The sequence below is a fragment of the Cydia splendana genome, chromosome 5 (genome assembly GCF_910591565.1).
Source record: "Cydia splendana chromosome 5, ilCydSple1.2, whole genome shotgun sequence".
In the NCBI taxonomy this organism is placed as follows: domain Eukaryota; kingdom Metazoa; phylum Arthropoda; class Insecta; order Lepidoptera; family Tortricidae; genus Cydia; species Cydia splendana.
The window spans coordinates 8,416,585-8,443,280 of NC_085964.1; the positions used below are offsets into that span (position 1 = coordinate 8,416,585).

Below are 26,696 nucleotides of genomic sequence, written 5' to 3' on the forward strand. Positions count from 1 at the left end.
GCCCACTCACTAAAAACTGATGCACCACTAACTACGACCGATTTTGAGGTGAATATCGCATTATAATGATCCATAAAAGTGTGAAAGAATGAATTATACATACTATTAGGACTCATATCGGAAGACAAAAAGGGTAGCGCCTGAACTAAACTTAGCTTCATTCTTTCCACGCGGTCCGAGGTTACTGGTACAAAAGTTATTTGTTTTCTCATGGTATTTTTCCTTAATGCCTCAAATACCATTAATTGACCTAAGTGGTCTGATTCTAAATTGCTGATAACTTTTTTAGCAATAGGAAAAATATCTGTGAAAATATTATCTATACAGGTTGCACTAGTAGCAGTCACTCTAGTGGGCTCCATAAACATGTGGTTGAGATTACAAGATTTAAAAAGATTCAATAATCTACAAGACATTGTTGAATTTTCCATAATATTTACATTAAAGTCGCCGCATATAAGCAATTTCTTACTAGAAGATGATATTTTAAGTAGGGCAGATTCCATTATGTTTTCAAATAATTCAAAATTACTTAATGGCGGCCTATACACACAGACAACAATAAATTGCTCTAATTCTACTGCACTTAGTTCTATAGTCCGTTCAACAGACATGGATACAATGTCATTAAATAAGAACAATAAAAACTACACTCATCCTTTTCTTTTGGGTGCTAGTACTAGTGTAAGACAAAGATAGTATGTTTATTTCTGTCTATGTTTGTAATGAGACAGTCCTTTGACAAACTTTATAACCTTTTTGTAGTTTCGGATTTTAAATAGAAAAAAAATGAGCGATGTCAAATCGGCGACATGATAGATTTTTATTGTCAGGCTAAAAGTACAATGTAATATTAATTTAAAAATTCATCGTGTAACCTATATCGGAAGAAAACAAACAAATAAATTACATTAAATATATGCAGAACATGAGAACTATGAGAGTATGGATCACTCCATACGCAGAAGTGATTGATGGCTGAACATATATTCTGAATATGCCGTTGCCGATATGAAGAAAAAATCCTTTGACGCCTATTCTCCACAAGTGACACGAGAAGAAATATTGTCTGAACCAAAACTGCAAGAGCTGATTTTTATACGCAGATATCCAAAATTTACACTATCATCAGAAAAAAAGACTTGAGTTTATGGAGACATGACAGAAGACGCGGTATGTTGAAGAATATGTTGTCACGAAAGGAGCGGCAGTCCGTTTAAATGTAAATATGTGGGAATGACCTTCTACTGGTGTCAGCGAGCTTGCCATGATACCTTCACCAGCTAATCACAGCGGCGAATGATAAAATCATGGTTCCTACTGTGCGAAACATTTATGTGTATTGAATCGAAGCTGTTGCCGGCCTAACTCCAATCTGTGGCTAAATGTTTTGGTGCTTGTAGTTTCTAAGTATTCTGAATTAAATAATGATTTAAACATAATTAGATTGTATTTTTATTATTTATTTCTCTATTTTTCACTTTATTGCACGAAACATAGGACGTTTTGCCAAATGGAATTCTCTACCAGTGAGGCGTAAGGAAAACAGAGATTTGTATTGGTATGTAGGATATAAAAGCGACCGTATGTCGAACAGCTAATCTGGTTGCTGGCAGTATACATTTTTCGTGCTGGTATATTATACTGTTAAATCGTACCTATGCTAAAAAACGCGACGTACTCAGAAAGTGACGTCCTCAGAAAGTGACGTACTCAGAAAGTGGCGTTCTCAGAAAGTGACGTACTCAGAAAGTGACGTACTCAGAAAGTGGCGTTCTCAGAAAGTGACGTACTCAGAAAGTGACGAACTCAGAAAGTGACGTCCTCAGAAAGTGGCGTTCTCAGAAAGTGGCGTTCTCAGAAAGTAACGTACTCAGAAAGTGACGAACTCAGAATGTGACGTCCTCAGAATGTGACGTCCTAAGAAAGTGACATACTCCGCCTGAACCCTTATTTTGAACCAATTTCTATTAGGTATGCTGGGAAATTTAAACAAGTTCTGTCAGGGACAAATACTGCCCTAAATTAAGTTGAACCATTTTAGAGCATATTGTGAAAATTCGAACAATGCGTTCCGAATAATAATAATGATTGATTCAAAGCTGCGCTGGAGGGTCTGAAGGCACCGCTTAGATTTACGGGCAGTTGTCATTCGCCTTGTGGATCCAAGCGCAGGGTTGTCACCTGCGGTATATTTAAATTTAGATGAGCGTGAATGGCACCTTTGCTTCTGGAGGGTCGCGGGGCGAGTTTTGCGAAAACTCTTGTGAGTTATTCTGCCCGATTCGAACTTTAAGATACGTCAATTAATAGATCTAGACACGATATGGATTAGATGTGTAGGTGTCAAATGTGACGTTTCTTTAAACAAAAATATCGTTTCTAGATCTATTAAATGACGTATCTTAAAGTTCGAATCGGGCAGATATTGTTAGGTTAGGTGTTAGTTTAATTTAGGTTAATATCACGATGTAATAATAACTAATATTCGTATTAAGAAATAATATTAAAATTTAGTAAAACATATTACTTTGTCTATAATTATTAAAATTGATAATACTTGTGTAGATTATGTAGGTAGAGCTTGTAGAGCATAGGAACCTAGGTACCTAATAGGTTATTTGTAGTTTAAAATTCCATAGTAGGTACATAGAACATGCACACTGTGTTACCTACCTGTAAGACGTTACATCATTTTATTAGGGTTCCGTACCCAAAGGGTAAAACGGGACCCTATTACTAAGACTCCGCTGTCCGTCTGTCCGTCCGTCCGTCCGTCCGTCTGTCACCAGGCTGTATCTCACGAACCGTGATAGCTAGACAGTTGAAATTTTCACAGATGATGTATTTCTGTTGCCGCTATAACAACAAATACTTACTAAAAAGTACGGAACCCTCGGTGGGCGAGTCCGACTCGCACTGGTCCGGTTTTTTTTTGTATAAGTGTCAACCCTAAGAGGACAGGAGCACTAAACTCGCCATTTTATGGACCCCAACTAAATTGTTTGTCTCATTATTTACTTAACTTCGTAAAATCACTATTATTGCTAATGAACTTTGCTTTTTACACATACCGGCGCTTAAATATGATTTTTGTTTAGGGTAAATTGAATACCTTAGGTAAAGTTGCCAGTTCTTGCTACTAAAACTAGACTTAAAAAAAATACCATCCTAAAACATAGGTAATTTCGTTTGCACAGTTTTGAATGATTTATTTATTTATTAGGTTCGCCAACAGGTGCAATACAAAAAATACTTATAATTATAAATAACAAGTTATAAAATAATATTGCTAGAATATTCACCCAATTACAGGCAAACACGGCATGCTTGTAACAGGTGTTGCTTACATTTGTTTTTATTATCCTAAGTACTAAACTAGTAGGTACTAAATATAAATCAAGGTTTACGCTTAGTTTCACTAGACTTATATCGACCTGGATATGAACCGTGATTACTGCGTCGAAATATCTTAACTTCGGGAACTTGGAAACAATACAAAAGGTAAGTAATCACGGTTAATAATGATTTTTTTTTTAATATCCCGGTCGAGTCTAATTAGTCTAATTTAGTTTTTTGTAAATATTAGTGACAGTTATACTTATATGCTATAGTATAAGTATATGTACTACATACTCGTAACTACACTTATTAATTGTTAGATACATCTACAGTTTCTGCGTCGGATGTCTCTTGAATCATCCATCGTCCGTAACTAGAACTCACTCATACGTGGAATGTCCAGCATGATTCAGATCGCGATCTAGCACATCTACCAGCCAGCCACGATCGTGCATCAATCAAGCCCATAACAGCTTTAGGAAGCGAGAGACCGCCGCAGGGGGCGCACAGCGACATCACATCTCTCACTTCAATTTGTTGCCTTATTTGTTTTTCTTCTCGTTTCAAACTTCCTTTTTTAATAATCTTCTCTTTTTTTCATTCCGAGGTGACGTTAACGCGCCTCCCCGACGGGCGGTGACGCTCGTACGCCTTAAATGACGATTTACCAGTATTTCATCCTATGTCACTCTCTTTACGATCGTGTATTTTATTTGGATGTATTTTATTGCCACCGTTATTATGACGAACGTTATATTATTACAATTGAGAACTTGAGACGGTTGGGTTACGGTGATAATAAAGGTTTTAACGTGTTTAAGTATTGCATGGGCTTTGATGTAGGTTTATAGTTTTCAATAAATAACTATAGCAGTGTGCGTTGTTTTAGTCTCTCATTTGGTTTTATTTGTCACACTGTTGTGCATATGTGTGTCACGTAATTAATTGACATTAATTTTGATTGGGTAAGCCAGTTTGCATACTTAGAGCTTATCGTTTTCAGGGTTCCATACCCAAAGGGTAAAAACGGGACCATATAACTAAGACTCTGCTGTCCGTCCGTCTGTCTGTCTGTCACCGGGCTGTATCTCATGAACCGCTAGGCAGTTGAAATTTTCACAGATGATGTATTTCTTTTGCCGCTATAACAACAAATACTAAGAACGGAATATAATAAATATTAAAGTGGTGATTTTTTTGCCGTTTTTTGCGTAGTGGTACGTACGGAACCCTTATGCGCGAGTCCGACTCGCATTTGGCCGGTTTAAACATTTTAAACTTCTGCGATAATGACTTAGCCGACGTGGAGTCATAATGTTTCTTGTATAATAAATTAATACGGCAAAGTAAGAGTTCGAAAACTAATGCAAATGCAGCGAAATCCCCTACTTTAAGATATCATTTCTCATCGCTTACTTCTCTGTTGACTTAACCTCGGCGGCGCTGGGAGGACAGTCGACCGCATAAGTTTTGTAGTAAGATGATCAAACTAAGTATTTATCTACATATGTATTAGTCTATTTGAAATATAAAATAGTTATACTTACAATTAACTCACGAGTCTAGCAATGTACAAATTGCAGAACATTCCCAAAAAGCGGAAACGTTCTCGAGAATGTTCTCAGAACATTCTGCAACATGGAAATTTATTGTTCCGCCATCTTGGATTTTTTCCAAAAAAAAAATTTTGTCATAGGAATCTAGAGGCCTCTATCTCCCGCCATGCCAAATCTCAGCGCGCTCGGACCAACATGAAAAAATTAAAAAAAAAAGTCTGCCATTTTGTTTTTTTAATGCAGTTTGTTTTGTCTCGGGGCCCTCTATGACATTTGGTCGAGCACCCCCCATCTATCGCAAACCGTTTAAAAGTTGCCATACAAAATAGAAGTGGCCAGTTTTCCCGCAATTGTAGCATATTTCCAAAAAAATTTTTTTCATAGGTATGTAGAGGACCCCGAGATTCCATGACCAAAATTTCAGCGCGCTAGGACAAACTTGAAAAAATAAAAATAAAAAGTCGGCCATATTGAAAAAAACATGGCCGCGTCAAAAACTGCCAGGGTCCCTCTATGACATTTGGTCGAGCACCCCCCACCTAGGTCTGACCGTTTGGCCGGGCCGTCATACATTTTTCTGACCGGAAGCGGTAGACCAAAAGTCGGAATTTTCTGGGGGTAAGGATACTACACCTAAACTATCGTGAATATTCATGGTATAAACTACGATAAATAAATAAATTCTCGTTCTCGAGAACATTCTCAGAAGTTACCGAGAAATTCTCATGTGGAAAGTTTCGCAACTTTGGAAAGTTCTCGTGCGTGCATTACCCGTTAATTGATTAAACCTACGATACTAAATTTTCTCTACTAGGTACTTATTTTAGTTTACTTACTTCCATTTCCAAACATTTTTCTTTGCCATTACACCAGCATAAAATAAAATCTAGTACGGTCAGCCAAGAAAGTGGTTTACCACTTTTTGACTTTATCAATCAGATGATAGAGTCGAAAAGTGGTAAACCACTTTCTTGGCTGACTATACCTACTTAGTTAAAATACGGAGCTATTTTTATTAAGAACACTTAAACATGTGAATGTAAGTACTTACCTATAAATTAATGAAATGCTTTATAGTGGTATATCCATTTAAAACACCTGTTAATAAAATTAATAATAAAGCTTGTCCGACCCGACTGTACCCGCCGCTCGCCCACACCCGATCTGTTGACATACTGTAGGTATTGAATGTTCGCAAGCTATTAGCATAAATAAAGTCATACGTTCCACATTTTGTGCTCCATAATATCCCGCCATATTCCAATTTTTATGTAACACACTCATTGCAATATTTTATTGCACAGATCACGACCTCGTCAAACTTGTTGAATGAAAACGGTATAAGCCAAACTATACCATTGTGTAGCTTTACCTTATGTTATCAACGTGGACAACGAATTAAATGTACCTAAAATTAATCTTCAAATTTGTATCGACACTTGATACCTGCATCAACTATAGTACTTGGTAGGTACGAGTACAATGAGAATCATGAGCTTTGAGTTCTATGTTATACATAATTACTTACACCCGCAGTGACATTATTTTAGAAGTTGAATGTGCGTTCGATAGCCTAAAGTCATAATTATTCAAATTTTTATAATAACACACTACAATATTTTATTACGTGGATCACAACCTTGTCAAATGTGTTGAATACCTAACATTTATTAAATTTTAGATAGTTAGTTAGAACAAAGTGTTAAACATAATATTTTAATTACTGAACAGATCAAATTATTATTATGAATTAAGTTTTATGATTTGTTTATTAAGTAGTCTACTGGAGGGCTTGGTCACATTTTTAAGTAGGTACCAATATTATATATACCTACTTTTTCAATTTATAAATTTTATAATTCATGATATTTTAATTTGAAATTTGACGAGAAAATATAGCTCGCTCTTCGGAATTTATTTCCACATATCTTATACTATATCTTGCGAATCGTAAAAAAGTGTGTAGAATAACAGTGAGTGTCCAAAAGATAGGTCCATCGGCCGGTTAGGCGGCGGTTAGGTACAAATGGGACGAGATGTCGAGCGACGCGAGGCGACAAGCCGACGTAATCCGCCCATCAACTCATTGACGACCTGCCTATTTATACAAACATTTTACCTGGCACAAGTTGACCCTAGGATTCATAATGTCTAGTCGTTATCAGGGATCACTCCGATGCTGGTTTGTCTGCAGCAATGCTCTCGAGGTGCGTTGTGAATGCTGCCTCCACAGACAGTTAACGCATCAATACTGTACTTACCTGCCGTTTGCTTCTGATGATGTTCAAAATAATTTCTGTAAACAGCAGCTGGTTCTCCTTTTCTTATCAAGTTATTAGAAAAAACGTTCAGTGACGTCACGGTGTCATTGTTGTGTCATGAATACATTGTATCGGTATATTTATTTTTACATGTTATTTATGCTATATCGACGCGTGTTTATTACGTAACATTATTGTTAAAATCTAAATAAATGTATAAAGTAGGTTTACCAAGACCGGCAAGCCCTTTAAAACAAATATCATCCGAAAGTTTTCAACCCTTTTAAAGCATTTTTTTTTTCAATCATATCAAAGTCTTGCCCAGGATGCCTTCTTCGACTATAAACATCAGAAATTAACCTCTGCTAGTAAGTATGGTTTTAGTATCTCTCTCTAAGTTTTGCATTTAAAATATAATATGTAGCAGGAAAATCTTATCAATAGACGTACGAAAGAAGCTGTCTAAGGCGCAGTTTTTAACGTCGACGCTCAAAAAGAAAAGCAGTTACCTACTAAAACGTTCGTACGTTGAACTATAAATACAAGCACACAGCGTGGCGGGCCGCAACCATCTGGCGATGGCAACGTTGCCCCCACCGGCCGCCATTATCCGCTCCTCCTAGCGGCCCTCCCACCGCCCCACCGCAATTAGACCTATCTGGCCCTTTCACCGACCCATACATTTCCTTACGGCCCAAATATTAAAGATTAATATCGCGTAGCAATGTGCCGAGGGGCCTCGGGTGGGTTGTGCGACCACATCCCCTCAGAGCGATTCGTGTCGTCGCCTACATCGTACGTGACGCTACAGCTAAGATACCTTTCACGAAATGTGAACGGTAGACAGTTTTTGTAGCCGTACTTACTATTATTGTTGTAGACTACTTAGTATGGAATGTTGTATTTATGTCAAGCTATTATTATGCGATGTGATATTGCAGTTTACAATTTTATGATAAAATGTAGAGATGCAACGGATAGTTGTTTGGCCGGATACCGGATACCGGATATTCGGCCTGACCATCTGCCGAATAGCCGGTATCCGGCCGCCGGATATTCGGCCAGCGGAACTATACCTACATTTCGGTTTTTCAGGTGCGCATTCTGCAAGTTGGACCTGTTTCCTAGTGAACGTTCGTGCGGACACATTTTTAGGTTCGAAATGAGTGCACGTGCAAGTCAGTGGAATGTTTAAATTGTTTTAAAATAATAACGTACGTACGTAATAAAGTACGATTATGATCAATCTATTTCTTAAATCCAATTAGTTTACTCCGAAATCAAGCAATGTTATTACTATCCGGTATCCGGCCGGATAGTAGGTCACTATCCGGTATCCGGCCGGATATTAAAATCATGGCCGGTTAGGCCGGATACCGGATAGTAACCGAATATCCGGTGCATCTCTAATAAAATGTCGTTTCATATCCTGTAATACACTAGATTTGATTAGGTATTAAAAAAGGGAAGCGCATAAAAATGTGTAGGTACCTGCCTATCTAACTCAAAAACAATAGTAGATTGTGTTGTGTCTAAAGGGAGCAAAATTACATATTTACGGCGTGGGCGTACATTGAATCCTGAACGAGGCGAAGGATTCTATAACAGAATTCTGAACGCAGTGAGGGACCCAAGTTTTAACGCGGTGGAAATAATTTTGCTACCATGTGACCCATACGGCATCTCTATAGCAAAATATTATACATATTTCAAAATATTATTTCAGCTAAATATATATATATATATATAAACTTAGAACGAATTTCTGTCCTAGAACAGAAAAGTGCCACTTTGATCCCTCCTAGCAGGGAATAAAAGTGACAATTTGTTCCCTCCTAGCAGGGAAGAAAAAGCTTTTTTCCGAATAGGTGTTGTGTAATAGTTATTTGTTATACAAGGGTGCAAAGTTGTATTTTACCTGTGAGTGTTTCAACACACGAGAAGTAAAATACATTTGCACCCGTACAACTTTTCACCTCAATATAGCGAGGAAAGTGCAAGTTCCACAGGCGTTAGATCATCTTCATCACTGGAATCACAAATTTTTTTTTACGATATTATAACAGAAAACTCTGGAAGTTGTGTATTTTTACGTGCGTCGGTGTTGACATTTCTGACGATGCGTTTTGAAATTGCATCGACTCAACTTGTGCGTTCAGAATTACATATATTCAACATCATTATCTATAAAAAAGCAAATGTTTCTTATGGAATTTTAAGGTTTATGACATTATGACTTAAAATCCTCAAAAAAAAAAATTTGGTATTTTTTTATTAAATTCTCATATTATTTATTTCATGATAATTAATATCGAACGAACTATTATTATGAGCGCTTTACGTTTTGTTATCTGTCAAAAGCTACTTAAACACGCTTCAAGGTCAAATTACTTTCCCCACTAGTGGATTTTATTTGTATACTTAGGTATTTGGATATTTGTCACGATTTGATAAAAAATCCTACAAAAAAGACGTCAAATTGTTTTATCATAAACTATGTAATATACTGTCTACGTTGTTCATTAACATCAAGACAAATAAATCCATATCAAATGATGTAGGTACCTAAAAGTAAATTTATATCCGCGATGGACGGAGGCTTAGAGGGCTTAGATACTAGGTAATTCATAAGGCAGGTGCTATTAGAGGTGCGGGTCATGCCTGTAGGCATGTCCTATCAAAACATCAAGTTGAGCTCGCTTCCAATAGATTTAAGTTTAACCCAATATGTTTAACAACTATGCGCAATCGAAAAGCACAATAACTTAAGTACTTATACTAGTGCTTAGAACCATTAAGGGAAGTTAATAACTGATTTGGCCTTTGGGAGTTTCTTCCGCACTGTGATTCCGTTGCTGTTTTATTAATAGAATAGGTACTCACTCGTATAAGTATATTAGTAATAATTAATACAGAGAGATTTTACTAACACCCATATTTACATCTCGTGTCAAAAACTTTTGACAAAATACCCTCAAATGACTGGTCTCAAAATGAACCGTGGCGTGAAATTCATAAAATTTTCATTGAATTTTTACATGTGTAAAACTCGCAATAAATCATAACCAGACAGCTAGATCTTAATTAGTATTAGGCAAGCGTTCACATTGGAACAATCAACGCTACCAAGGCTCAGCCATGAATCGACACTTTTGCCGCCATTAAAACAATTTCATAACGAGACAGTCGAATTAATTAACTTATGGACGTTAATTATCTCATCAGACAGTCGAGAACAATTCAGTTATTTTATAACAAAAGGGCGTATACGTATAAAATACATTACGCCTCTGTGTCCTTTAGGAAGGCCGCTACAATAATTTGCCGGTAAGCTTATCGGCGCGTCACATCTCGACGAGGCCAATTAATTACTACAATGTAATGAGAAATCACCGACACTATTATTATAATTGATAGCGTGGATTGTAATTAATGGGAGCCCGGCCCATGGGCGCGGGCATTAGCCAGAAGTCGGACGTCGGAGACAACAGCTAAGATTGTATCGACTGTTTCGTATTTGACTCAGATTATCTAGCTATCAGGATATATCTATTAGGCAAGTAAAGCTATAATTAACTCCCTTATTCATAAAACATTACTAGCCTCAATTAGTTAATTTATGTTTTATTCCTTATGAATACTTAAATAAAAATAACAAATTAAGCGCCACCTGCACCAGGTGCACCATTTCACTAACCCGGGGTTAACTGGTTAAACCGTTAACCCAGTGTCAAATTAAACTGGTTACCATGGTAACTCCATGTTTAACTGGTTAACCCCGGGTTAGTGAATGGTTCAAGTGGCCCTTAGATAATAGCAAATGGAAGCTTGTAGCCCGTTTATGAATAACGCCGTCATGTAGAGTACCTATTCATTTTTACACGACTTCCTGAAAGTTTTTTCAGGTACGTACAGTCTGTCCGTTTGGCTAAGATCAAGTACGCCATAGTAAATTTATGGCGAATTTGATCTTAGGAATCGGACAGGCTATACAAACAATACAAGTTGTTAAGTACAACATATTTTAAATGAAGAGTGTTCCAGTTTGAATGACCTTATCTCATATGATACGGCGGTCATTTACACACATGTTTGAACTCTTCGAAACTCCACAAAATAATCCCGCATGCCTGTCTAAACGTACCGATTGTGATAAGCTACTTAAGTATAATGACGTGGCCGATTCTCGGCATTAACGTGGTCGTGAGTGGTGGAACAGCTGCTCTCATGTGAATTAGCTGATTTGCATAATTTTGGCCTAACTCTGGAAGTTAGGGAAGCGTTATGCTTTATGTCTTTTATCATGTAAAATTTGTTAAGCTCTGGTATTGAGTTTATGTATCAATTATTATTCAGTGACTTTGCTTGTAATATTTTTATTAAAAGCAAAATCACTCACTTATTTTTATTTCATAATAGGTAGGTAGTGTTCTTATTTCAAAGTAATATAGGATCGTGTTGACTTTAAATGTCAATATGTAGCTTGTATGTAGAAACTATCCAGTCCACTACTATAATACCTGTCCATGATTGTAATGCGACCCAACCTCAATGTTTTCTACTACCTCCGAAGGGAACCCGTCAAAACGTATGTTTTTTTATTTAAGTATTTTTAGAGACTCTCACCATTAATTCGCAACAAACAAAAGATAAAAGTTGATAAAGGTGACAGTCCATTTCCAACCACAGCTGCACTACTGTTGCGACGTTACTGTCATTCATTTTACTATGGAAATTGACAATAACATCGACGTGTCGGAGCAGTAGTGCAGCTGCGGTCAGAAATGGAATGTTACCTTTACCCCCTTGAACTCCCCTCTGAAACAATTTCTTGTCAGAAAATCTCAATAACAAAATCCCATTGTTCCCCAGATCGTCTTAAACTCGATGCACCGGTACCAGCCCCGCATCCACCTCGTGAAGGTCCGCGACGGCGGCGGCCCCATCACGGACCTGGCGCGCGAGCAGCACCGCACCTTCGTCTTCCCCGAGACCGTGTTCACCGCCGTCACGGCCTACCAGAACCAGCTCATCACCAAGCTCAAGATCGACTCCAATCCCTTCGCGAAAGGCTTCAGGGACTCTTCGAGGCTTACGGACTTTGATAGGTGAGTTACTTTTCGTTATTCTGGCACACCAATGCCACTTGGACCGTCAATTTGTGAAAGGTTTTAGAGAATCTTCAAGGCTTTGATTAAGTCTCCTCCTACTGTTTTCATCGTACATTCCCAACTTTACAGTAATTAATATTTCTTGTAAAATAAAATAAGTTGTACAAAACTGTAAAAGTGACAGACGTGTACGTGTCCGTGTCCGACCCACGTGTTCTCAAAAGTGGACCGAATCGATGCTGCGCCGCTCAAGGCAACTTTGATAAATTGGCAGGTTATTAGCAACAGTTGAAAGGCATTAGGTCGGCCGCCCTGCAATTTGCGCGGCGAGCGGCTTTAACATGAATAAAAGATTAAAAACTCCACCTTAAAACACAAAAGTCTTAAGTACCACTAAGCATTGGTATAACATAAACCCACTCGGTTCTCAAATACGTGTTCTTCGCCTGATTGCGACTGATACGCGGTTGAATGCTGATCGCGGCGCCGATTTAGGGATGCGCGTTGTTACACGCCGTATCTGCTTAATCGACTTTCAAAATAATCGATATCTACTTATACCTATCTATTGGGTTTTGTTTTTAATTTAAATCAGGTATAGGGCTCACAGGGAGCAAAACGCTGTTTCATAGCTTATAGGAATAAGCGTTTAATAAATATTTATTAATTTTAATGTCAAGTTTCAATTAACAAATGGTATTATTAAATTTATTAACGTCTCGAAAGTCGATCGTTGTTTAGAAGTCACTTTTGAGGCTAGGTTATTTCACAGCTATTTGTTTAAAAAGCGTGACTTTCTGACACAGAACTTGCCTGCCAACCTAACCGGTTTCTAAATTCACTTTTTACTAAACATTTTACAATCTACATTAATTTCATGATGTTCCCAAAGACAGGTACCTAGGTAAATCAACAGTCATAAATAGTCATTACCATTACTCTGTTGTTATATTCCTTTTTCTCGTTGTAACTACCCAATTTTGTGGCCCTAGTGAAAAAGGGTATAAGTCACGCGCAGCTTAGGTGTAAAAGGGCATAAGTGTTACGTGGAACTTACGCCCTTTTACAACTGCGCTGCCTGTGACTTGTACCCTTATTCACTAGGGCCACATATTAAAGCTTAGAATAAAGTAGCAACAACCCAGTGTTACACTAAGAAAGTGGAGCGATACCGTGGGAAGCGATCGTGCATTGTGTTCGATCTGATTATTAGAGAGCGGTTATCGACACAAAAAGCTCTATTCCGCACAAGAAAGTATGATTAGAACTGACATTTGTAAAAAGTTATCATTACATTGCTGATATGTAGTTACATGAACAGTTGTAAAGTTTTCTGAAAAAAGTATGTAAGTAAGTACTACTTTACTATATTAATTGTTAAAATACGTTACCTACCTAATTGTACATTTTATGACAGTAACAACCGATAAAATTGTACGTTTTGGTTGAAAATGACACATTTACAGCGTGTTTCGAGAAGTTTCCGTGATTAAGTCGAAGACTGGCGATGGCCGAGGCGAGAATTTGCCGGGAGGCAGCGAACGGGCGGGGCGTTCCCATGAGGCGACCACTACTATGGGACATTTGAATACGGCTTTAAAATTTTGTTTCTTTAAAGACTGTTGTTCCTTATGTTTTGTTCTTCATAAACATAATATGTTACCTAAAGAAAAATATATAAGTAAAAGCGATTACAAAAGGTAATGAAACCTACCTCACGTCCAGCAAAGGCAATTTGGAGTTTCAATTGTAGTCGACTAGAAAATCATTTCTAAAGCAGACACTTTGACAAAATTACAAGGGGAAAGAACTCTAACATCACATGTAGGTATAGATCCAGACGTGCGAAGTGGGTGCGAGAGCCAATAGTAGGCTCGTGCGACGTGTAGAGCTCACGTCAACGGCGGCCCGGGGCTCGCGGCGGCGCGTAATCACAGGGCACGGGGCTCATTATGCCCTAAACGACAAATTAAAGCGCATTTCTATTATCTCCCATCGGTGTGATGTGCACAAACCGGTCCACATGTGTGTTACTGACGCCACAGAATCGAACGCTCAACCACTCCAGTATAACTATCAACTTGAACGCTACAATGGTGCGTATTCGGAGAGCGCGCTTCTAGTGGTTGATATGAGCGGGGAAGCAATCGGAATAAGATACCACCGGTTATCCTGCGAACAGCCTGCTGAATTATGCAAAAATAATTATCTTTCCACATTTAAACTGCATAGAAGGTCGTTTAAGTAAAACGCAAGAACGTATAATTTTCTCGCGTCTTGGAAAACATAAAGTTTTAACGGTTATGTCGTAGTATGTAAAAGTAAAGTAAATGATTTTCTATAGTAATATTGTTCAGTTGTAAATTTTATGGTTAATTGTTAATCACTATGTCTAACAATTATAGCAAAACTGTTAAATAATAACAGTTACACAGTTAATGACGATCCCGTCTCTCGGATTATACCTACAGCATAGGTAGGTACATAAGTAAATTAAAGTTATGCGCACTCTACTCATAAATAAACAGGGTTTTTGAAGAGGTGACGATTTGGGCTAAAGGTTAGATACCTATTACTAAAAGGAAGAATGTCACCATACAATTATTTTACCTTGAACTTAATAGCAGATTTATTTAAAAATCACGCTAAAAGGGTTAAGCAATTTTATGCACTTATAGGTTACTATACTCTCTGTTATGCCTATGTAAATGCATTTGTACAATTGCGTTGCGGTCTAAAATGAATATTCTCACGCCTTGACAATAGAGTTACAGAGATACTTACAGATATTCAAGAACATTGTTCACTCCGATACACCTAATGGCGACTGCAAGTATACAATAGTGTCAGCATGATCGGCACAATTACCGGGCATCATTATCTAATCTTCGACACGACACGACACTCCGTGACTACCGATTTGTATTAATTGATAGAGCGGCGATGAGCGGCGGTGATTGACGGCTAATTCCAGATGTTATCGCGCAATTACCGCTCGGCCGAGCTACTGCGCGTACCCACGCTTTCACACTTACTAAGATATGTACCTTTATTATATTCCAATGGAATGCTAGTAATGAACTTAGTCTTTGAAGAATTATTTCAAGAGATTCGCTGATTAAATCATGATTCATTCCTATGTGACGTGAGGAGTTTTTTCGCCTTATGTATTGTGTTGTGTGATTTTAGCGAAAGCTTAAGCTCTACTCTTAGGATGCATGAAGTTTTGATGTTATTAGCAAAATACGACTACATATAAGGTTTTTCAGAAGTATCACTTCCGTTGCATGGCAGCCTATCTATTCATAAATCATTTTGTTCTCATGTCTAAACTTGTCGCTAACGTAATGTGACTCCTAAGTTCGTAATCATTATGTGTCAGAAGAGCTCAGAATTAAACTGGTTGGTTGGTTGGCCTGGACGCCTGGAGCGATGCGCATGACATCGTTTTGTAGAGGTAAACAAAAGCCGGCTCACACATGTGTAGTGTGTACGGTGGCAGCAGATTGAAAGCCGAATAATTAAAGGCTGGTATCAGATGAACTTGCTCGACGTGTGCTACTGTGCACTCATTCTATTACGGTGCAACGATTACTCTTAATTTAACTTTCTTCTCGTTTTTTAGAAAGTTTACGTCAGTTTTTTATATCTCCGCGTATGCATTGTGTGCGTATGCTTCCGGTTTACATGCTAAGTTTTTTCTTAGCCTTTCGATTAACGCATTTAAATCTGTAATAAGTTTTTACTAAGTAGTAAAGTAGTTTTAAATCTAGTTTATTCATCATATACCTAATTAATTAAAATGTTTGCTTCTTCCGTCCGCAGATTTTCCGTCCTGCCCCGAATCTAGTTTGCCCCGAATCTAGTTTGCCCCGAAACTAGTTTGCCCCGGTTCCCCCTAAAAGTTGAATAGTAGATACGTGTTAAATACTTATGGCAGGATACGTATCGCGTGGGTGGGGATCTATACCCAGAAACACTTCCTTAGTCCCTGTCACTTTGCTCTGTCTTGATGCAATGATTGCAGGTTAAGGAGCATTAGGTACTCTCTTCCGCTTCTAATATTCTATTCCATTCAGGGTTTCTCGCATCTAGTCTAATGAGTTTCCCGATTTTTTAATACCGAATTTTTGCATTTGTGAAATAAAATTTTACCTACCCAATTCAGAGAAAATCAAAGAAAACTACCTGTTTTCTCCATATCCTTAAAACGGGGTCGATATAGACACAAGAAAGGGGTGAATAGAAATATTAAGTTTTAGTTGTCATAGGCATCGAATTTGGACATTATTATGCTGATACTCTATTGGCAAATGGTATATACAGGATGATTCATGAGACGTGAGCAGGACTAATCCTGCACACTCAGTAACTGATAATTGATCGATCACCGTCGTATTTAGGTGAAACAACCACAGTTTTTCCTATTTTTTAACTTTTTAGTGAGGGCTAGTTTAATTCTCTACAATCATGGTCACCCTACAAGACCTATTCGCTGAACATAAAAACTCTTTAACCGTAATGACAGCGTTATGATTACGAAGAAAATAACTGTCTAACTTAAGTAAGATACGCATTTTCAAAAGTAACCAGCCGTGATGACAGTGATGACATTCATTTTGACACAGAGTAGTATCGGTAGTTTAGTATTGTAATTTTAGGGTGACCATGCATGTCGTAAATAAATCAATAACTTTTTTTTCAACATGACTAAAAAATTTACGTTAATCTCACTAATACTGATACGAAACAGTTGCTTATAATTTACGAAATGCCCAGTGTTAGTCCTGCTCAGTACGTCTCCTGAATCACCCTGTATATCTGTTAAACAGCTATTTCACACAAAATTATTTTTTCGTGTCTTTTAACCCCCAAGGCGTATCTTTACACCCCTTTGTTGTATCTAATCACCCCCTATGGCGTAACTATTCACTCCACTGACCCCTTTATCTCATAAAATTGCTTCTTATTAGTTTTTTGCAAAAAAAATGCTTCTTTATAGAGAAAATTTGTGATATTATTTGTTATTTCGGTACTACAGATACTATATTACCAGGTTAGCTAACTTTTACTTAGTTAATGTCAAAACATTTACCGCTAGAACAAAGTTCAGACAGGCTTCATTTCTTACCTCGGCGAGACCTTACTTTAGAGTTAAAAAAAATCTAACTTTTAGGCAGTTTGATTAAGTTCTTTTGGTATTAATGTAGATAATAAATAGTCTACTATATACGCATTCCAAAAAATCTAATTTTAGAGATGTACGTTTTTAAATCTATCAACTTGAAAGAAAAAGTTCAGGATTTCTCTATTCACCCCGCGATTTCTGATGACCCCGTTTTCCGGTACCGTGAGTATAATTTCTAATTATATATTTGAATCATTCTAATCTCAAAGTCGATTGAGGATTTCAGAGCCTACTTATATATTTCATAAAATATTTAACAGAAAATTACTTTAGGTGACATTAAAATTGAGGTGGTGAAAAGTATTGATAAATATTTCTGTAACGCGTAAAATTTTCTAATAAATGTAAGTTAGCTATATTACGACATAGTTTCCAATATCTGACTACGGCTTACGATGGAACTGGATATCGCATCGGCATTGGCAAGCATCGCTCAAAGGTGCCATTTCCCAGCAATAAATCTACCGCAGTCAAATTATAATGACAAATATAAATGTTTAAAACAACTGGCCTAGCCTTAATGACTTCCTTCGCTGACGTCCGAAATCGTCAGACAATAAGTGTGATGGATTGCCATTGTATGAGAACGTGTGGGATTTTCAACTATTACTCCCTCAACCTCGCATCTCAGTCAATCCTACCACAGTCAAATCAACCTTTTAAGAATAGCAATAACGTTCATATTACAAGATGCCGCGTGCAAAAGATACAAGCTTTAGCAGTGGTTATCACGAGGTGGCCGAGAACATTAATTAATAGGCCACGCCCCGCGCTCAATCAGGGCTGATATTTAGCGAGAAGCGAGGCGATATTTATGCGCCGACGCACCTCTTCGTTAATTGCGCGCGATTCACTTACGTAGGTGTCGGCAGTGCGTAGAGACTCTTTAATGATGCGCATTCAAGCTACGGCAAATATTATGCAGGACATCTGACAAGCATAGAAAGACGCAGTAGGCGACGACAACTGCAAGATATTGGGTGGTGGTCTGGTGGTCCACGTTCGAACTCGAACTCGAACTCGAACTGGACCGATCGTTCGAGTGGTTAACTCTTCGAACGATTTAATACGTATAGCTTGAGCGAAAATGTTTAATGGGCTGAGTGTTTAAGTATGCCCTTTTTGGAAATAATTAGATGCTTAATAGGGTAGGTACAGCAGCTTTAAAGGCTTTGATAGTATCGTTTTGCATGATTCAAATTCAAAGTATTATATCTATCCCTTCATTTAGTAAGTACCTTACCTATCTGACTCGTTTATCTCTGAAATATATATGGTATTTGCATTATTATTTATGGACACAATAGCTCCGATAGCAAACGCAATTCAACCAGTAATATAGCATCTATGCAATACAAAGTAGCGGCTAGCACTAGTGTTATTTCCTTTGCCGACCCGCCCACATTGCACTTAATATGGGCAGTAAGTAGGCATCTGATAACAAAGAGCACTGTCAATAGAAAATAACTTAATTACATCAACTCGACCGGCAACTTAATTTGCACTTAGGGTATTATTTATGTTCTCGGGTTGACTTACTGCGCAGTTCTTAAGTCAGTTATTTTTTGTTACTTATTCCATAATCGTTTAATAGGTAAAGAAAATCGCTAATTCGTAAGTAGGTAATAACTGCAATAAACTATACAAAAAGTTTCTCATAGTAATACTCATTTGGTATTCTTGCTCGTAATGTATATACATCGATAAGAGGCCCGAGACGAGATATCGATAAAGTCTTGGGCCGTCCCTAGCGGCGGCCTCTAAGAGCGCCGCCCTGTAATTTGCCGCCGGAGAGTGTTGGCTATTACTGCTGATACCGAGATCATAATAAATACGCCATTAACGCCCCCACGGCACCCGAAACGACATAACCACCGACATGACAGCTTTAGGAACTCCGCGCGCTAACACCGACTTACGACCTTTCTACATATCACTTTCGAAAACGTGTAAATTTCGAAACATTACGGCTGTGATTCCTATGTGTTAGTTCAAAATTAACCAATTTATTCCACCTTAAAATTAATCGCAGTTTTGTAGCCCACGATCGTAATCGGGCCGAGATGTCCATTACGCAGCTTTCATGAACTTTGTAAATGTTGATTTAAATACTGCCAACATTTTAACACGCCGTAACAAATTATTTAACTGTTAAGCAATTATTTTTTTCAAGTTACTGAAACGGCACCAAAAGCAAATTGCGATATAAGCACAGCAAAATGACCTGTTAATTTAGTCGGTATTTTGGTAAATTACACACTTAACTCTGTGCTGTAATCAAAATTTTATGTCGCATGTTACCGCTGTGTGAAATTATTAGGACGGTGGAGTTCCACGTGAAAGTTAATGTACGGTTTCGGTAACACCAATGCTATTAGGGAACTATTAGTTTTTATGTTTGAAATTAGGTGGCGTGTAAAAAAATCTATATTTCGGTTGGCGTGTGTGGGCAACCTACCTGTTTTAATTCCCGGACCGGCGCCTGAGGCTGCGGCGCATCGGTGATAGATTAAATTCGACACGGCATCTCATGATGTCATGCCAATTTTGAGTCTCACCTCGAGCCCGCCGTGTCGTCACGCTCATTTGCCGCTCGAGAGCATCCCAACACCTCCTGTTATTAATGACTCCACGACACCGCGCGCGCACGATACCATCGTAGATCTTAAAGGAGTTACGAAGTTCGATTTCCATTGAGCGGGCGTGAAGGATGGATTATTGCACGCTTATGAGTGCGCTAGTTGAATAGTTCTGTGAGTGGTGAAAATAGCGAATTCGCGCGAACGCGTGCGGCGGCACAAGTCCGGGAACCGATAAAGGGCACTCTCGCCGCCATAAAGGGCTGACGAGCTCGGCGCGCCTCGTTAACGCGCTCCACAAACGTAAATCGCTTCGACGAAACAATTTCTAGCAATATAGAATTATAATAAAAATGGAATAAATATGAATTAAGTACTTACATTCAAAGTCAAAAAAGGATTTTTTTACTATAATTTGCACGCATTTCTTAAGTGATTTTACTTATGATCTAGGTACCTAATCTTAAAAGTGGGTCAGTGTATGTCCTATGTACTCATATTACATATAGCTTACCTATAGGTACCTAATAAGTATGGTCATAGAAGGTATTTGTTAAACCAATAAAACAACATTATGGTCAGACAAGGGTAAGGAATAAGCATTAAAATCGTTGTTACCTATAAACAAAAAATATGTTCTTTTGTTTGTAAAGTATTTATAATGAGCAGTTTTATTACAAAGAGCATATTAAAGGCAGCCACGTGGCCCGGCGAATATTTCCCCGAAGTGAGTTTTATCGACCACGGGCCGCTGAAAGCCAACGATCAAGCAACGCGCAAACGCGCGCGTTCGGGGAACGCGCGCCGCAAGCTCGCTGGAACTTGATCTATCGAGGAAGCTATTTCTGATGTAAGGGCTTCCCTCTTATCATTCTTAGAAGATTAACATACCTTAATATTTTAAGAAGTTCCCCATATGTAGGTATAAGAAACTTGCTTGAATTTTGACATAGATTTCATGTCAGATTACGCTCAACTGCCGGCACCAGGGATCCGTCTTAAGATATATGTATTGTGAATTATTGTGCAGATAAGCAAATACCTGAATGGCCTATGCTTGTTTTTCCCCAGAGATCCGATGGAGCTGATGCTGATGGAGCAGCAGCTGCTCCGGTCGCCGCTGCGGCTGTACGCGGGCGGCGGCGGCGCGGGCGGCGCGCTGGCCGACGACGAGGCGGAGAAGCGCGCGGCGTGGGCGCGCACGCCGCCCGCGCTGCAGCTGCTGGCGCTGGGCGGGCGCGGCTGGCCCGCCGCGTGGCCGCAGCCGCTGGCGCTGCCGCCCGACCTGTGGATGCAGAAGCCCCCCGCCCCGCTCCGCTACTGCCCCTACCCTCCCCCGGCGCACGCGGCGCCCTCCGTGCGGCCCGACCACGCGCCCTCCCCGAGGCATCCCCTGTGAATCTTGTGCCGACTTTACTGAGACATTCCAAAAGACGGTCTGCGATGTGCGAGTAGACTAAAGACTATCGAAAATGTGCTGTGAGGACTTGTATAAACACTTGATATCTACACGTAGTACCTACTTAATAGTGATTTATAGTTATGAGTATCAGAGTATCGTTAAGAAAGTAAATACATGGTTCCTACCGGAAAAGATTTAACTTGTATTGTTAATATAGATCAGATTTTAACATTAGTTACCTGATAGGTATCCGGTTATCGTATTATTGAACTTGAGGATAGTCTTTCGAATTATCTATGTTTTGTTATTTCTTCTAATCCCTCGAATCACCACGGAGTAGGAATCGGGTTAACAAAGAGCCTCAAAGATAAATTTAATTTTATAAAAGTTGTAGGTCGTTCTATGGCTGGCCGATATAGAGCCCGTGGCATTCGAGAGCTTAGCTAAAAATAAACTCATCACGAAAACTTTGAACCAAAGAGCATTATGATTTGAATGCAATTTTGTAAACAATAAAATATCTATTTGTAGAACTAGCGACTAGACTCCTCATTATTATCTATGGAAATTATGAAGAAGTTATATCACATTCCAATAAGATTTTAGCATAATATTTAGAAGTCAACGGGCTTGATAATATCATAACTTCACTGTATGGAATTTGTAAAAAGCGAATATAAATTTCAACGTGTGGAGCAGATATGATTAAACGAAACGGTCATGGCATGAGCATATGAGTTTCTTAAAATGTTGGTGTAAGTGAATTAATTAATGTAATAATGTCCATCACACAATCATAATTTTGTGATGGATTACTTGATAACTGTTCAGACAGTTAATATTTTTTTCACATTGCTTCTGTAGTTAGTATCTACAGTGGTCGTAATCTGCAAATAGGTACAATCGCCATCAGATATATCGGAGCGGCCAAGGCGCTCACAAATATCTGAACAATATGTGATGGCGCCTATATCACGTCTTTGTTAAATACCTATTATGTACCTATATATTTTTGCCACAACAGCACTATTATTCTGTTTGGAATAACGAATAACACAGAATATACTCCTTGGTCAGTGACAAAATATTCTAGCTATTATGTTCATTGTTCACATTTGAATTGTTTGCAACTAGGGCCCTGTTTTATATAAAATGATAGTCAGCTTTTAAAGTTTATATGGAGCTGAAGGACTAATTAATTTTTACATGTTTAAACTATACTCATAATTACACATCGGCAACTCGTGGCATTTAGGTAGCACTTAAAAGATTAGTGATGAGCACACATCGGTAACTCGTGGCACTTGACAGTTTCTAACAGACTAGTGATGTGACAATGTTCTTCCTATACGAGTCGATAAAAATAAACCACTAAAAAAAGGAATTAATTAAACTAATCTTTTAAGTGCTACCTAAATGCCACGAGTTACCGATGTGTACTCATAATCAACAATTTCCTTAAAAAATATGGTTCACTTACATCGCATAACCCTACTGTGTATTCGTATGTAAAATATAGAAGATATGTAGGTATTTATATTCCATTAGTATTGTACCGAAGATGTATGTATTGTATAGCGATTGATTAAATTATTTTTGTAGGATAAGCACTGTACATATGGAGATCACTTAGATGTTTGTATTGATAAGAAGTTATGGAAGCGTTTTAGTGGGGACTGCGCCGCTCACATTGTACGAGCACCTAGAATTACTTAACATATACCGACTATTTATGATCATTGTTGAGTAAGTAGGTACCTTGTATTAGTCTGAAGAAATATTGCGTACCTAATTTACTAATTTGGTTGCAATACAAAGCGCATATTATTCAAAAATATTAAACTAAAGTGTTAACCTCCTAAGGCCCAGCCGTAAAAGGAAAAAATCCAAAAAAAATACAATGAAATTTTAATCTACAATGTAAAAAGCCGACTTGATTATGTGTGTTTAAAAATTGAAAGAAACAAAACAAATGCAAATGAATCTTTTCCTATTGAAAATGATTTAAATTTCATTGAACTTAATAAGTACTCTAGGTAGGTCTGTGAGCCATAGGAGGCAATGAATTTAAGTATTCGTTGAAGACACCATCGTAAACCGTGTACCGAGGCCGTTACATAAAATTCTTGATTCTTGAACGATTATATATAACAATTATAAAACCAAATTTAACCTTATACATATGTGCTTAAATATTGAGCAATGTCACCAGGAAAGTATAGAGAATATTTATTGGTTACACGATTACAACTTTTTATTTTTAAATTGGCCGTTCTCTCCTTTATATAAATTGAAGTAACAAAACTGTTCGACTGAACTGATTAAGAACAAGGTCGCACACTTATAGTTTGTCAAATGACTGTCTCATTTATATCATAGACAGAGAGAATCATACTATCTTTGTCTTACACTAGTACTAGCACCCAAAAGAAAAGGATGAGTATAGTTTTCCTGGTTCTAGTTCTTACTGACTGACAAATTGGTTTGAGCAACTAGTATTATCCATATCGATTGTTCTTACAACACTAAATTGCAACCAAATTCGGTCACTGTTAATTCAAGTGTTAAATATTTAAATTTAAAATATTTATTTAACGAAACTTTTGTACGAAACACATATATTAATTACTGAAGTATCTTGTTAGTAAATATAAATATTTAACATGTGCATAAATTATTGTAGGTGATCAATGTGGTTTAATTCTGATTTCAATATTTTACATTTGTGAGCTCAAATACTATTTTGGGTAGAAGAAAAACGTGAGTTATTCTAGTCCAAACCCCATTTCAGATCCCCTTTATAAAAATCCAAAACAAAATTGTATTATCTCACTTCAAATTGGATTTTAAACAAATACATGTAATTATAACGAAAAGATGACCAGATTAAAAGTCCGGATCCGGACCGGAATAATCCACAATATCTACATCTATTTTACAATACTTACGTTAAAACCCAAATAAGGGGTATTTCGATCACAATTCTAAAATATTTCTGACCGCGTGGGTCCGGTCAAATAAATTGAATCATGAAACTCTGTAACAGTTTGTAAGAAAAGCATTGAAATTCCTAAAAATTCCACCCGCAAAACCAGGTAGTTTTTTTTTCAGTTTTTAGTTATGTAGTATTAAGTAGGTAACGAAAAATCTTATCAATATTATTTCTGGAATATTTTGATGACTATTTCTGAATATTAGCGGCATACCGACCATAAGCAGCAATACCATTTTGGTTTATGTTGAATTTGAAACCCTTGTAATAGATTAGCACCTACAACACTATGTCACAAAGATTGACGTTAGAGAACTTCTAGATATCGTTAGATCAGGTATTTTAGTACCTACTTAATCTAGTAAAAACAATAGCTAGGTTTTTCCCTATATTTATGGCGTCATAATAACTTTGAAACCTAAACCTGCATAATACAATCGGTGTTGCAAAACCCATTAAATACAATGTAGCTATGAATACGAGTTGATATCGTAATATTTTTATTGATGTGACATTTAGAGGCATACTTACATTTCCGAAGCTTTTATAGATGATATAAATTGTGATCGAAATTTAGACTTTAGGCACTTGATGTAAAGTACTTATTGCTATGCAGCTAAATTTGTTGTGAACTTGTCAATGTAAACTTCTCGTGTGCCGGATTATTATTTTTCAGATAGTATCCTCGTACGCGGATCCGCGTTCCGGGTTATACCGTGTGGTAGGCAGTTGAAAAGTAACTGGTCATTTTAATGATTATAGGGTTTACCTCTACTTATAAGTAACTCTTATGAGTAATCACATACATGTACAGAGGAAGAAAAAGTATTTGTTCCAACGTGATAGGAATCATAAGCAGCACTAATAAAACCGCAAATACATAATTAGGTAAACTACCCAGTAAAATAATACTACTTTTGAGGCGGACTGTTTAATTTTATTGATACTTATCACGTTTGATGATTAATGTTGTGATTATATATATAAATAGTTTAGAGCAATTGACACATTCGTCAATATTAACGAAACTAGTAAATTTGTTACTTTAGCGACGAATAGCCTAAGGTCCCTTTTTATAATACTAACGACACCAAAAAAGGTGCACTGAATGTGAGCGCGCAAGGTAGCGACATATCAGGGCTCGGCCCTATGTGCTAATAAACTGAAACTAATTCCATTGTTGTTTTATTTCTACTATTTCATATGTAGCTATATAAAAGAGTATAAACTGACCTGATAAGTATTATGATATGTAAAAAATACGGTCGAATTGATAATTAACCTCCTCCTTTTTTTGAAGTCGGTTAAAAATATGAGTGCTGCACACATCCCTTAAAAATATGTCGTTGAGTTAAAAAGTAAGTAGGTATAAAACATATTTTTGACTAAGTTATGCACCCATACTGATAGCATACGAGCCGCCTGATGGGAAGCGGTCACCGTCGCTCATGTACCTAAGCAACATCGGAGGAACCTCATTAAGCCTTGCCGTGTTAGCAATAAGTTCAAATATGGAACTAATTTTAGGACACAGTAAAATAGGTGCCTATTCCAAATGTGCAGCGAAAGTTAAACCAAGAAAAGTGCAACGATTTTGGTAGCACACGTAGTGCAAGTGTTATTTATGCGTCATAATTTCATAGAAGTTTGACGATTAAAATAACACTTGCACTGCGTGTGCTACCAAAATAGTTGCAGACTTTTCTTGGTTAACTTTATGGAATACTACATGGCAATGTTCATGTAACGCAGGCCCATAGTGTCCAGGCTTGGTCATCTCAATCTGTACGGCCCTTTCAGACTATCGCTAACGTCTTATAGCCTAATATACATTGCATGATATATGGGAATGGTCTTTAGGGTTCAGAAATGTAGAACGCCAACATCGAATCAGTTGACTGACGTTTAATAGACAATGCAACGAGATAAAGTTTACTAAAGATCATTTTGACCACTAAAATAACAAGACATCTTTGCCAACGAGCTACTTGAAAATATCCATTAGAAAATGTATGTCAAGGGCAACGTCAAATATGTATGGAACAAACGTAAAGGACACACCCAAGTAGATGGATATTTGCTCAGTGGCGCCCCCCAATTTTTTGTCTGGATGGATGGATTTATTAGACAACTCTAAATCAAGAGGCGCATCATAGGCTAACTACTGGCACTACTGCAACTTCATTTAGAAGAGCAAATTTAGATAAAGGCAAGTAAGTTTTAAATAAACAAATGGGACGGTTGGACATATTATAAATATACCAC

General features: G+C 37.6%; 1 protein-coding gene across 2 annotated transcripts in view; it reads left to right on the forward strand.

The window, feature by feature from the left end:
- Positions 1–22,562, forward strand: part of LOC134790681 (T-box protein H15) — a 109,297-nt gene extending 86,735 nt beyond the window's left edge. Inside the window, exons 5-6 of one of the 2 annotated variants that reach the window (XM_063761579.1) lie at positions 12,032–12,267; positions 21,109–22,561. In XM_063761579.1, the coding sequence (XP_063617649.1) occupies positions 12,032–12,267; positions 21,109–21,436 (564 nt within the window). In that variant the 3' untranslated portion in view covers positions 21,437–22,561. Of the gene's footprint in view, positions 1–12,031; positions 12,268–21,108 lie in introns of both variants that reach the window. The other variant, XM_063761580.1, reaches the window with a different exon arrangement.
- Positions 22,563–26,696: the final 4,134 nt, after the last annotated feature.